The sequence below is a fragment of the Saccostrea cucullata genome, unplaced genomic scaffold, assembly GCF_032062105.1.
Source record: "Saccostrea cucullata isolate Sc308-1 unplaced genomic scaffold, CSIRO_AGI_Scuc_v1 ctg4634, whole genome shotgun sequence".
Taxonomy (NCBI): Eukaryota; Metazoa; Mollusca; class Bivalvia; order Ostreida; family Ostreidae; genus Saccostrea; species Saccostrea cuccullata.
In genome coordinates, this window is record NW_026918228.1 from 126,329 (window position 1) to 140,535 (window position 14,207).

Consider the following 14,207-nt stretch of genomic DNA (forward strand, 5'->3'; position numbering starts at 1 on the left):
TGATATTTTCGAGTGTGTGAAAATTCTACTGACAGTAGAGCATCTGTTAAGCACACGCATCACACATTATAAAATTGCCATGTTACAGAATCTTACGGCTACCATTTTTCAATACGCTGCTCATTTAATACAAAAATTATACACTTACACCACCGGAAACAAACATTTGTATATTGCTGACAAATTTTCCATTCGCATGTTAAAATTAGCAGCTAAATTTGGATGCATTTCTGACATGCTGCACCTTGCCTTATATTATTACAAAACATCAAGGTACCAAGAAGCCTTATCTGTTATCAAGTTAACGAAAATCAAAATAGCACAGCCATATGTGCAATATTTTCATATAAGAAACAAAGAAAGTTATATCGATGCCCTTGGCGGACAGTCCTGGTTTATTGCACTTAGCAATTACATTCCTTATATAAACGAGTTACAATTAGAACAATGTTGCAGTCTAAATAACAATTGTTTTGAGATACTCGTTTCTCCTTTGGTAATGTTGCATATGTTGGAGTTCTTGTGTTGCAGGCATGTTGACTCAAATAGAACAAAAACTGTTCTGCATAATCTAAAGTACACGATCCATTATGATCTGTATGCTCTGTATGCATCTAATGACAAATCTTGGGGATCTGTCAACAGATAAATGGGGATGAAAAGGCTGCACTGTTCTCGTATCTAAAATCTCTCAGAGCACCATCTTGTTCCAAAATCCAACTTGCAACATATTTAAGAATACAAGGTTTGCGGAAGAACATGTTAATCAATGGCATGAAGATATCAATGGCAAAGAATAGTTAGAATACTTTCCACCTTAAATCAATTTTTGAAAAAAACTAAAAATTTAGATATGCATTTATAGATACGCACATCATAAAAATATCGTTTTAAAATGTATTGAATGTATATTTTATGTAGACTTTTTGATATTGTTAACAATTACTCTTAGAATAAAGATTGAACCAACAAATTTACTTATATTTGTAACGTGTTTCTCCCCTAGGTTCCTTTTGATTGATAAGAACTGGGTGTCTCAATCTTCTTCAGATTTACTACACCCAGAACTTGACTTCAATTCCCTCACGTGAAACTCTGTATCCAAGAAACAATACCTCCTTTTTGAGCAAAGTGCATTTTGAATCCTTTACTTTACCTTCAGTCCAGCATTTTTGTAATTTATCAAATATCTGCTCCAGATTTTTAGGCGTTTCTTCAAATGTACTGCCGAAAACTATTATATCGTCGATATAATATAAACAGATTTTGAAGTTTAAGCCAGCGAGGACATTTTCCATAAGCCTTTCAAAAGTGGCTGGACTTTTACACATTCTAAACGGCATGTCAGTAAATTGAAACAACCCGCTTTTTGTCACAAAGGCTGTTTTTTGTTTATCGGCTGCTTCCATTTCCACTTGCCAATAACATGAGCGTAAGTCCAAAGTGCAAAACCAAGAAGCACCTCTTGCTATTGAAAGAACGGTGATCAACACAAAAACGTTTTGTGCCATCTTTCTTTTCTACGAAGACTACTCCTGCCGTCCAAGGGCTTGAGGAAGGCCCCATTATCTCTCAGTCGATCATGTTCTCTACTTCTTTATCTACAAACTCTCAAAACATACCATTTCACTTCTACGTTGAATAGATATTGTTTCATTAAGACACGGAAACAACCAATGTACCCTTGAAACTGCAACTTCTGCTCTACACCCTGGACATACAATTTTGTTTGTGAAATGTCCACCAAACATTTGCTCGAGTGCTAAACCGAGAATGCCACCAGCTTTGATATTCGCTATAACAGCATGACATTCAAATTCACTCTCACCGAGTCGAAGTGCAAATCTCCCTTTCCCTTTAACCTGCAGAGGTGTTCCATCTGCACCTAGAAACTTTGATTAATAGGCTCTAGTCTACAATCCCCTTCTTTCTACTTCATTGTAAAGTCTATCGGCTAAAACTGTCAAGGTTACTCCGGTATCAACCAACATACTGCATGCCACATGATTTACCAAAGCATCGATGAACTAGTCAGCTTCTTTTTTTATTGTCCTTGCTTAACCGCAGTTGTACTAGATACTACTTGGTTGGTTTTCTTCCCGGTTTGAGTCTGTATGCCAGTCTTTGATTCACCGTATGACTCGGGTTTTTGTAACTTCTCATTAGTTTTCTTAAGCTTTACCAAGCAGTCTTGAATCTTATGACTACGCTTTCCGCAATTGTGATATTTAATAAATTAGAACCTGGTGCTTTTGGAGTCTCCTTTGTAATAACCATGTCTGCAATTTTCCTTTCTTAACTTCTTAATAATTCCTACAGTTCATTACGTAGCTGCTTCGTTTCATCTTTCACACTTGAGTCCTTATGAGACTCTCTATTAGCTCCTCGCCCGAATCCGACAACATGCCGACGTTGGCATTAGGCTCTACTCAATTTCAAACCGATTTAGGCCTTGTTTGTTGAACGCGTAAGCGCATATCAAAATCTGTGAAAGCATCAACAAACTGATCCTTAGTAATCATCTCTGTGACTTCCCTAGGTGCTGTCGGATAAGCTAGGTGAGGCAAGCGTCTTATACTCTTACCGAGCTCCGGTAATTTCTCGGACACCTTCTGTTGTTTATCTGTCAGCATTGCCTGATATAACTGTTTGATTGGCTGGTCCAAAGCGGTTTTCTAATGCATTACATGAATCCATAAATATACAAACCATACCTACCTTCATATTACCAAGGACAGTCTGTGCTTGTCCTCTCGATGACTCTGCAAGATATAAATTTCTCTTGTGCGCATTCCACAAGTTTATTTCGCTACATGCCTCAAAGTGAGCTTTAAAGTCTATCCAAGACCCGGTCGCTCTATCTAAGGGAAAGTCACACTATAATAAAAAATTCACTTATCTAGAGACGGGGACTATTTGCACCGTGTTTCTACCCTAGGTTACTATCGATTGATAAGAACTGGGTGCCTCAATCTTCTTCAGATTTACTACACCCAGAGCTTAATATCAATTTCATAGGATAACCTGCCACTGGTGATTCTATTCTATTTGCCCTAAGTTTCGCTTTATATACCCTTGGACTGGTCTATTCCAAGGGTAGTCATTCTATTATTATGGGTCTTCTGTGCGTTTATTTTAATGCCCCTCAACCATTACATATTGTATAGGTTAATTTCAAAAGCATTCCGATTGTTCGCGCAAGTACTTTTAAATAAGTTGATATTAAAAAGACGCTTAAGTTTCTTATTACATACTAGTTTTCATGTTGTTCTGGAGACCTGCTCATCAAAGAATCTGTCGGTATAAGTCAAATACTGACTGACATTTTTATAGTTAGGTCACTTACTAACTTGTCTATGGATTTTTCTGTTTGTTCCGATCATGACAAGGGGCATAAGGCGGGGGTGAGCGGTAGGCATGGGAAACTTGCCGCCTCCATGACACTTGGTCCCTCGATTTCTGATGTTTTAGAGGTTCGTGTGTAATCTGGCCCTGATCTGTATTATTTGAATGGATTTTTGAGCTTGAATAATGTTTGTTTTGGAAATAAACATTGTTTTTCATGTCCGTATTTGATTTAAAATATGTCCGTAAATTTGCACTTTTTATATGTAAAAAAAAAAGAATAAAAAAGCCTCATTTAATTAATTTCAGTTTCTAACACTTCCCCTTCATTTGCACTTTTAGATTTACAATTAGACAACTCAAAGTAGTCAAATTTTTGTCATATACATAAGAAAGGAGGGATGTTTGCTCTAGCGTGCATAAATAACGGTTTTTATATGAAACCCGTATTTTGACATCGGGGTTATCTAACTACTAGTATAAGAACTAAGCCTATAACCTTACCGATGCCAAAACCATAAATATTTCTCTACTTTTGATATTTCTAACGTTATTTAGACTTGATTCTATTGATTGTTCTTTGGCTATAGATAGTGTATTGCTATTATAAATCTACAAAGAAAGCAAAATGCTGTAAAAGATAATTCTTAACAATGTTTATTATAACATTATTTATGGATAACATAAAATAAAAAAAACATCTCAGAATATAGAATTGTAAACTTGTTTCACTCGCGTTTGGACACAAGATCAGAACATAATATCAGCGGGTGTTCGCTCCTCAGCCAGGAAGGATGATTAAAATTTGATTTTACTTTAAAAGCTCTCAAAAGAAAAATTAGAATTTGAAATATTTTTGTCCAACAATTTTCATTTTATGCATCTCATACGATTCAAGAATCTTTGAAGTCTAAGTAAATTGTATCATGAAAGGTGAGATTTATATCCAAAGTGAACAAAAATAGATGCAATTTAAAAGAATTGATAAAGGGTGAATGTTGTTTTTTTTTTAAAAAATTATTCTTTAGTTTTGAATAATACTTTTTCGCTTTTTTGGTTTGGCTTAGGAAGAAGGAGGTCTTCGGGGCTAATGGTACTTTGCGGAACGAAACGAAACGGAACGGAACCAGTTGTGGGGCACCCTAGGGGGGGATAAAAATAAATATATTATATATAATAAAAATGAATATAATACGTTACTTTATTACAATTTATTCGGCCATTCTATATCTTAAGAAACCAACCCAAAAAAGTTTCAAGTGTCTGAAGTAGAGGACCATGAAATAAGATGTCTATAAGTCATGAATTATTCTGTCGTTGAGTTTTTGATCTAGCTGCTGTGTCAACTGAAGTGACTATGTGAATTGTATTGAATGAGAGACGTACACCTATCAATGAAGTAAATATTTATTAATATTTTTCTTTCAAAGTTTATTGTCAAAAGATTAAAAAGAATATCGTTCATCTGCAGTCTAAAGGTAAAGAGAGTTGTCGCGCTTTGCCAGTATGGTCATTCTCTGGTTCCGTTTCGTTCCGCTAAATACCAATATCTGTGTGGGTATTAGTATTTAGCGAAACGGAACACGTCAGTTAAGTTGAAATAAGATGATACACATACAAGCATTTTGTTATTATTCATTTCATCTCATCTTTTAATTATTAAAAATTAAATTCAAGGTGGAAAATAAAATATAAGGGACAAGGATGTTTGAGGAGGAAAGTAATTCATCCATCATATATCCAGCACAATAAAGCATACTTCTTTTACCTCTCAAACGTCTTAAAAAATCTTGTCTTTATATCAGTTATACATGTACTGTATTATATATACAAATACAATCGCAGGCATTGATGTAAACGTAAATTCTCTTTATCTTCAACTAAATCGAATGCATAATACTAGTAATTGTAAAATTATTATGTGAAGTTATATTTTAAAACGCGTAATTTTTAATTTGCTGTATGCTAACAAATATGTTTACTAATTTAACTTTATTGATATCTTAAAACATTCAGTTCTGTGCTATTAAGAAAGGAAACACACACACAAACGGGTCCCGTTCCGTTCCGCAAAATACCAATATCCACTACAATATTAGTTCTTTGCGAAACGGAACGGAACTATAATATCAAGGGTATTCAACAGGCAATTTTAAAGCTTTCATAAATCCTGGGTAAATATAAATATTCCAAAATTAGTTTACCTGAAAGAACAAGTCATTTTTATTAAAGAAAAATATGACATTGATTCATGTAACAACTTAATTCTTCAAATATTTATTTAATTGTGTTTCAATTTTGATGAGATTAAAATCTACTGTTGAATACTCCGGCAGATTTAGATTGTTTCTTATTTTTTTTCTCTTCAAATGAAAAGATGTGGTTCCGTTTCGTTCCGCAAAGTACCGATACCCGTGTGGATATTGGTAATTTGCGGAACGGAACGGAACAAGATTTGATCATTTTGAAATACTAGTACTATTTCTTTACTCTTCTTTTCAAATATAAATGGTGTTTAAGTTACTTACAGAAAATGAAAACATAACAAAACTTTTTGTTTGATTGTATGTAAAGAAAACAAGAATTATTTGGACTGTCGTCAAATTATTTTTTCTTGCTGAGCATGATTTTAAAATTAAAATCCTCAGATGATACAAAACATTTCAAGCCGTTTATTAACAGGGTTTTAAAACCCTTGATATTATAGTTCCGTTCCGTTTCGCAAAGTACTAATATTGTAGTGGGTATTGGTATTTTGCGAAACGGAACGGAACCCGTTGTGTGTGTTTCCTTTCTTATTAGCGCAGAACTGAATGTTATAAGTACAGCTATTTGTAAGAACCAGGTAGGGGGTGATTCATAACCAGTTCAGATCTTTACAAAATTTTAATTTGTTGCTTCATGGACCAAGGGAAAATAATTGGACAGCAAAATTTTTTTTTGCCAACTTTATTGGCTTGTAAATAATGCACCATGTAAACGTACATGGCAACCAAGCAACAAATTGAAAATATTGTGAAGTTAGCTATTATTGAACACAGGAACAGAGCTTTTTTTTTATGAAAATACCATAAGTAAATTTTTTTTCCCTGAAAATTACAAACAAAATGATTAATGATTACCACAAAGATAAAATTATACAGGATTTATTAAACGTACTGAATTTTAATTTTTCATAAGGCATTTCATAAAATTCACTTTTTACAATATTTCTTAAAATCCAACATATCTAAGAAGCATATTCAAAAAAGGGCCCTCATGTTAAAGATATCTGAGAACATACATGTATCGGGTCTTATATATTTAAAATTGCGTGGCTGATGGGTTTTGCCTATATGCACACATTCAGTACCTTGTTCCGTTCCGTTCCGCTAAATACCAATATCCACATGGGTATTGGTTTTAAGCGGAACGAAACGGAACCAGAGAATAACCACACTGGCAAAGCGCGACAACTCTCTTTAGACTGCACATGAACGATATTCTTTTTATAATAATCTTTTGACATTAAACTGAAATGAAAGCATTAATAATTTTTTACATCAATGATATGTGTACAGTGTACGTCTTTCTTTCAATATAATTCACATAGTCAGTCACTACAGAAATTAGTATTCAGTGGAACTAAACGAATCTCATCAAAATTGAAACACAATGAAATAAATATATGAAGAATTAAGTTGTTACATGAATGTCATATTTTTCTTTAATGAAACATAATTTTGGAATATTTATATTTACCCTGGATTTATGAAAGCTTTAAAATTGCCTGTTGAATACTCCGGCAGATTTAGGTTGTTTCTTGTTTTTTCTCTTCAAATGAAAAGATGTGGTTCCGCAAAGTACCGATACCCGTGTGGAAATTGGTAATTTGCGGAACGGAACGGAACAAGATTTGATCATTTTGAAATACTGTTTCTTCAGCGGCGTATATTCCTTTCTGTTCATGTGTAGGCTAACGTGAATCGGAGATTCACCTGAGGCGCGAAGCGCCGAATGGGGGTAGCTATAGGTACGGGAGGGGGTCGCCCCCTCGGGTTGGTGGGGGTTCGGGGGGCCTCCCCCGAGAAAATTTTGAAAATTAGATACAAAGTCATGCGATTTTACGATAAAAAAATTTTTAAAACGAATATATTAAAAATTTTATAGGAATATAAATTCTTGTAGTACCACAGAAAAAAAAAACAAATATTGTTCTGTAGGAAAGTTAGCATTTTTGTTTTTATCTTGTCTTTGCTTTTATTCTGGGTTTTTTTTGTTGTTGTTGTTGTTGTTGTCCTGTTCATAATTAAGGTGGAATGCCACACCAACTTGTTATTTTATAGATCTTTGAGTCATCCTTTTTAAACAATGGTTTCAGCATTGAAAGGCCGATATAAGCTCTTTAAATATTCTACTATAGACTTCATAGTAAATTTTGAAATTTCACCTTGTATGACTTAACCCACTTATCGGAATCAAACCGTCGGATAAATTTAAATCCAGTTTGCTAAGAATTACTACGACCTTTTTGCTATTTGACTTAAACTGAAATAAAATTAAAAGGCAAGACCTATAATTTTGAAGCAATTTTATTAACAACTCTTACTTTCAGAGATATATATGTATGCCATACATATTTTTGTAATTTTTGAGAAAATGATGTGAAGGCTACAGCCTTTTAGCCTATATGGAATATACGCCACTGTTCTTTCCTCTTCTTTTCAAATATAAATGGTGTTTAATTTACTTACAGAAAATGAAAACTTAACAAAACTTTTTGTTTGATTGTATGTAAAGAAAACAAGAATTTTTAGGACTGTCGTTAAATTAATTTTCTTGCTGAGCATGATTTTTAAATTCAAATCCTTACAAGGCACAAAACTTATCTCACGTCGTTCATTAACAGGGTTTTAAAACCCTTGATATTATAGCTCCGTTCCGTTTCGCAAAGTACTAATATTGTAGTGGATATTGGTATTTTGCGGAACGGAACGGAACCCGTTGTGTGTGTTTTTTTCTTATTAGCACAGAACTGAATGTTTTAAGATATAAATCAAGGTTAAAGTAGTAAACATATTTTGTTAGCATACAGCAAATTAAAAATTACGCGTTTTAAAATATAACTTTACATAATAATGTTACAGTTATTTTGCATATCGATTTAGTTGAAGATAGAGATATGGTAATTACGTTTTCTTCTCTACATCAAGGCCTGCGATTGTATTTATATATATAATACATGTAAAACTGATATAAAGACAAGATTTTTGAAGAAGTTTGAGAGGTAAAAAAGTATGCTTTATTGTGCTGGATATATGATGGATGAATTACTTTCCTCCTCAAACATCCTTGTCCCTTATATCCCCCCCACCCCTTGAATTTAATTTTTAATAATTAAAAAGATGAGATGAAATGAATAACACCAAAATGCTTGTATGTGTATCATCTTATTCCAACTTAACTGTCGTGTTTCGTTCCGTTTAGCTTAATACTAATACCCACACAGATATTGGTATTTAGCGTTTATAAACGAAACGGAACCAGAGAATGACCATACTGGCAAAGCGCGACAACTCTCTTTACCTTTAGACTGCAGATGAACGATATCCTATTTAATCTTTTGACAATAAACTTTGAAAGAAAAACATTAATAAATATTTACTTCAATGATAGGTGTACGTCTCTCATTCAATACAATTCACATAGTCACTTCAGTTGACACAGCAGCTAGATCAAAAACTCAACGACAGAAAAATTTATGACTTCAGACACTTGACACTTTTTTGGGTGTTTCTTAAGATATAAAATGGCAGAATAATTTGTAATAAATAACGTATTATATTCATTTTTATTATATATAATATATTCATTTTTATTCCCCCCCCCCCCTAGGGTGCCCCACAACTGGTTCTGTTCCGTTCCGTTTCGTTCCGCAAAGTACCATTAGTCTTCGGTTATATTTTGACGTGTTGTTTGTTTTGGACTAAAAAGATATTTTTTAGCGTTTATTAGTCCATTTTTCATCTTGTTAATATGTGGCTTTATTTTTAATTACCATTACCACCATCTTATTTCTTTTTAAATAAAAATTGATTATAAAAATGTTCTTAAATCTTTAATTGATTAAAAAAATCAGTAACACATTTTAAAGCTACCATTCACTTTTGTATTTTGTGAGGGTTTTTTCTCTCAAATGTACATGTTAATTTAAAGGCCTACACAAAAAATGTAGAAAGTTCAATTTATTCATATGATTAGTTGATTACCAATCAAAAAAAATCTTTTAAGAATTTCTTTGAATCATTAACAATTCGAATCGACAATGTGTCCACCCTTCACATTTTCTTCTAATGAATAGAAGCCATGCTGGGATTTTCAGATAATTCATCCCTTATTTAGCCCGAAGCAATGCCGTAGATATCTGTTTCACATTACTTTCTTCTTTCGGCTCGTTTGCATCTTACTAATTGCCCGAAATGTAGTCACATTGGCAGAAAATATCCCTCGAGCGGCGAATGACCGTTTATTGCTGTCGGATGAGAGAATCCATTCATCTGGAGTTTGTCACTGTCGTTTAAGACGCCGTTCGCTGGAGAATAATTTGATGGGATAATTGAATACCGAAATTGCTGGATTTCAGAAACATTCAAATCACCCATCAAGTATGGAATGGAGTTTTTGGATGCCTTTTAAAGAAATAAGAATAGAAACGATACGAATTGAACAAGCTTGTCTCGCAGTAAGTGATGTTCAAAATATATTGGTCAATGCCCATGCTGTGCAGAAGTCTACTACAATCCCGTAATGAAACATTCTGTTGGATTCTTTAAGCTCAAGAGCAATGAAGCTAAAAGAATATCTGATCAAAGTAAAAGAAGAAATTAAAGAACGACATTTTTGGAAAAGTGTTCGTTGTGAGTTTCTTGGAACTTTGCTGTATGTTTTGTTTGGATGCGCAGCAACGGTTACTTGGAACGCAGATAATCACGACCCTCACAAAATTATCCGGATCAGTCTTAGTTTTGGATTCATTGAATATATTCTGGTTTCTGCTCTTAGTCATGCCAGTGGATCACAATTTAACCCAGTTATTACAATATCATTGCTTTGCACTAAATATATAACTTTCTTTAGAGCAACGTGTTACATTTTTGTGCAACTTATCGCGGGAATCATATCATCTGCAATTTTATACGGATTGGTACCGGATTATTCGCGAGATGAATTTGGAATCAACATTATTAATTCGGATGTATCTCGTGGACAAGCCTTTGGAATTGAATTTCTTGGAACGTTTTTGTTTGTTTTTGCTTATTTCTCTTCATTGAGGAAGAAAAACGATAAGCTGATACCCAAAGCTCTACCTTCTGGTGTCTCGATCGCATCTGCTCACCTTTTTGCAGTAAGTTTTGAATTTTTATTTGCATATTTTTTATATAACCCAAAATTTTTGCTGTGTACAAATCAAGCGTACAACTGGGAATTCACAGGTCGTTTTTTGTTAAATCACATATATTATAAAATAAAAGAACCACATTTTTTCAGTGAAAATATCATTAAATGAAATAATTGACGAAAAGAGGCAAAATATAAAATACATGTACAGTATAAATATTCCATTGGAAGAAAGTATGCAAACTTTATTTAAACCTTAATAATTGACTTAATTATACAGAGACATGAAATCTAGTCATATAGTATAAATTCCAGTCTATACAACTTGAAGAACCTTTGCATTATCAACATATATGTTGTTTTGCATTGAATTTAGAAACAAAGACAATTTTAAAAAATCGTGTCATTTTTCTCTCGTCTTTTATTGACAAACAAAATTGATAAAAAAAAAAGATTTAAAATTCACAGAGTTTAACAAAACTTGTTTCTCTGTTTTTGCTCAACGGAATCAAGTTTACGAATGCTCGCCTTTGCTGTAATAAAAAAAAATACAATTTCTTTAACATAATTGTTCTGTTGAAATATTATATATTTTTATACATGTACATCTTAAATATTCGATATTCAATCAATGGTGGAAATAACAAGCAAGAAATTGTTTACATACTATTGTAACGGGGGATTTTTGTTCGACTTCTGAGTTGAAAGATTCTGAAAATATATGACCAAGATGAAATATTTTTCTACGATGTTTTATTCTTGAGGTTCCAGCATAAAGTGACAATTATATAATGTATGATAAAAGATGACATATAAAGACAAAAAGATAATAAACAATGAGTCTTTGCAACATACGCAACATATATATAATGACCACATCACATAATACATAATGAGTCGTTGCACAATTAAGATTGGTGTAACTTACATATATAAACCACATTTTAATTAACTTTGACCTTACATGTGCATGTCATATCATATATAATATAAACATTATACATATTAATAAAATAAACATTCAAAAGTGGGGAAAATTAACGTAAATGGAAGAGATCACTTTGCCATGAGAAGGTACACAATTTTATGAAGACTATTAATAATGTTTTGACAGAAACTTGCTTGGTCATAATAACTTTCGATAGGATTTAATAATTTGAAATGATGATTAACAATATTTCATTTTAGGAAAAGAATAAGATGATGCTTGCACCTAGATGGCATGTACGTATGCTTATAGACTATATACAAAAACACTCGGTGCACATGCACTATACCATAACAAAACTCAGATGTTCGAAATAAAATGATAATCATGAAAAAGCATTTAAAATACATGATGCTATAGAAATGTTATATGCTTACAACATAATCCTTAAATGATCGTATGAGAATTGAAAGGAATATTTATCGTTTAACAACAAAACATCTTTTCGCAGGTTCGACTTCATGTTGGGCGGAAGTGTAAACAGAGAGTAAATTTAGAAACAATCACGTGACCCGAAAGTTTCCGGAAACACAGTTAACAATATTACAGAATTTTCTCAATTTATAAAAAAAAAACATTATTACAGAACCAAACCAGGGTTTTTGTAAAATATACCTTATTCAAGCCAAAATATGATAATTTTGATATTAAGAAAAGTCGTAACACATTTCTATGTAATTTCAGGTAAAATACAAGAAAAATACCTTACAGTAATTTGTTCTATAGTATAAGTAATGAAATGCATAAAAATAATAAACCACATCTGACCATAACAGTTTGAAATTATTAATGACATTTATAACACAATTATTAAAGTATATAAAAATAAGTGTCCTACCTGAAAATATATGACCAAGATGAAATATTTTTCTACGATGTTTTATTCTTGAGGTTCCAGCATAAAGTGACGCGCTGGGTACCCGACGTAAAAATTAACTTGGTCAAGGTGAGGAACACAAAGGGAATTAATTAAGAAAACATTGAGTAAACTACTACATTTCCCTGTGGCGGGCCTCATTAAAAAAAGATATGTACAAAGCCGAGAGGACAAAGACAGGTAATCCGATGGGTTGACACTGATTGAGTCAATCCGACATCAAATGAACTTCTTAATTGAATTGCGTAATACTGCGTAAAAGTGTTTTTGGTAAATAATTGTAGATGTCCTCATGACAGCCGAAAGGTGATAATATTTGAAAAACAAGAGGCCCAGGGGCCACAGCGCTCACCTGAGCATATCAGGCTTGAATTTACTCCCCCCCTCCAGGCGTTCATCATTTGAACAAACTAGAATCTACACTACCTGAGGATGATTCCATATAAATATCACTAATCAAAGCTTTGAAGTACATGAAAAGAAGATTTCAAAAGGTTTCCCTATATATCCATATGTAAAACTTGGGTCGGCCATTTTGGCCCCACCCTAGCCACGGGGGTCATGATTTGAACAAACTTGAATCTACACTACCTGAGGATGATTCCACATGAGTTTCATCTTTCCTGGCCCAGTGGATCTTTAGAAGGATTTTTAAAGATATTTCCTATATATTCCTCTGTAAAACTTGGGTCGGCCATTTTGGCCCCGCCCTACCCCCGGGGGTCATGATTTGAACAAACTTGAATCTACACTACCTGAGGATGATTCCACATGAGTTTCATCTTTCCTGGCCCAGTGGTTCTTGAGAAGAAGATTTTTAAAGATTTTTCCTATATATTCCTATGTAAAACTAGGGTCGGCCATTTTGGCCCCACCCTTGCCCCGGGGGTCATGATTTGAACAAACTTGAATCTACACTACCTGAGGATGATTCCACATGAGTTTCATCTTTCCTGGCCCAGTGGTTCTGGAGAAAAAGATTTTTTAAAGATTTTTCCTATATATTCCTATGTAAAACTTGGGTTGGCCATTTTGGCCCCACCCTTGCCCCAGGGGTCATTTTTTGAACAAACTTGAATCTACACTACCTGAGGATGATTCCACATGAGTTTCATCTTTCCTGGCCCAGTGGTTCTGGAGAAGAAGATTTTTAAAGATTTTTCCTATATATTCCTATGTAAAACTAGGGTCGGCCATTTTGGCCCCACCCTTGCCCCGGGGGTCATGATTTGAACAAACTTGAATCTGCACTACCTGAGGATGATTCCACCTGAGTTTCATCTTTCCTGGCCCATCGGTTCTGGAGAAGAAGATTTTTTAAAAATGCCATTAATTTTTAACAAATTTATGATTATCTCCCCTTGGAAAAGGGTGTGGCCCTTCATTTGAACAAACTTGAATCCCCTTTACCCAAGGATACTTTGTGCCAAGTTTGGTTGAAATCGGCCCAGTGGTTCTTGAGAAGAAGATGAAAATGTGAAAAGTTTACGACAACGACAACAACGACAACGACGACGACAACGACAGACGACGGACAAATTTTGATCAGAAAAGCTCACTTGAGCCTTCGGCTCAGGTGAGCTAACAACTTAATTTTCTTACATTGAGATACAAAATTCA

The 14,207-nt window shown here is 33.7% G+C and overlaps 1 protein-coding gene across 1 annotated transcript; it reads left to right on the forward strand.

The window, feature by feature from the left end:
- Positions 1-9,901: 9,901 nt before the first annotated feature.
- Positions 9,902-10,729, forward strand: LOC134259694 (aquaporin-2-like; the record flags this gene model as incomplete). Its single annotated transcript, XM_062742288.1, has 1 exon — positions 9,902-10,729. A coding segment is annotated over exon 1 (561 nt), but the record flags the coding sequence as incomplete, so codon positions are not given.
- Positions 10,730-14,207: the final 3,478 nt, after the last annotated feature.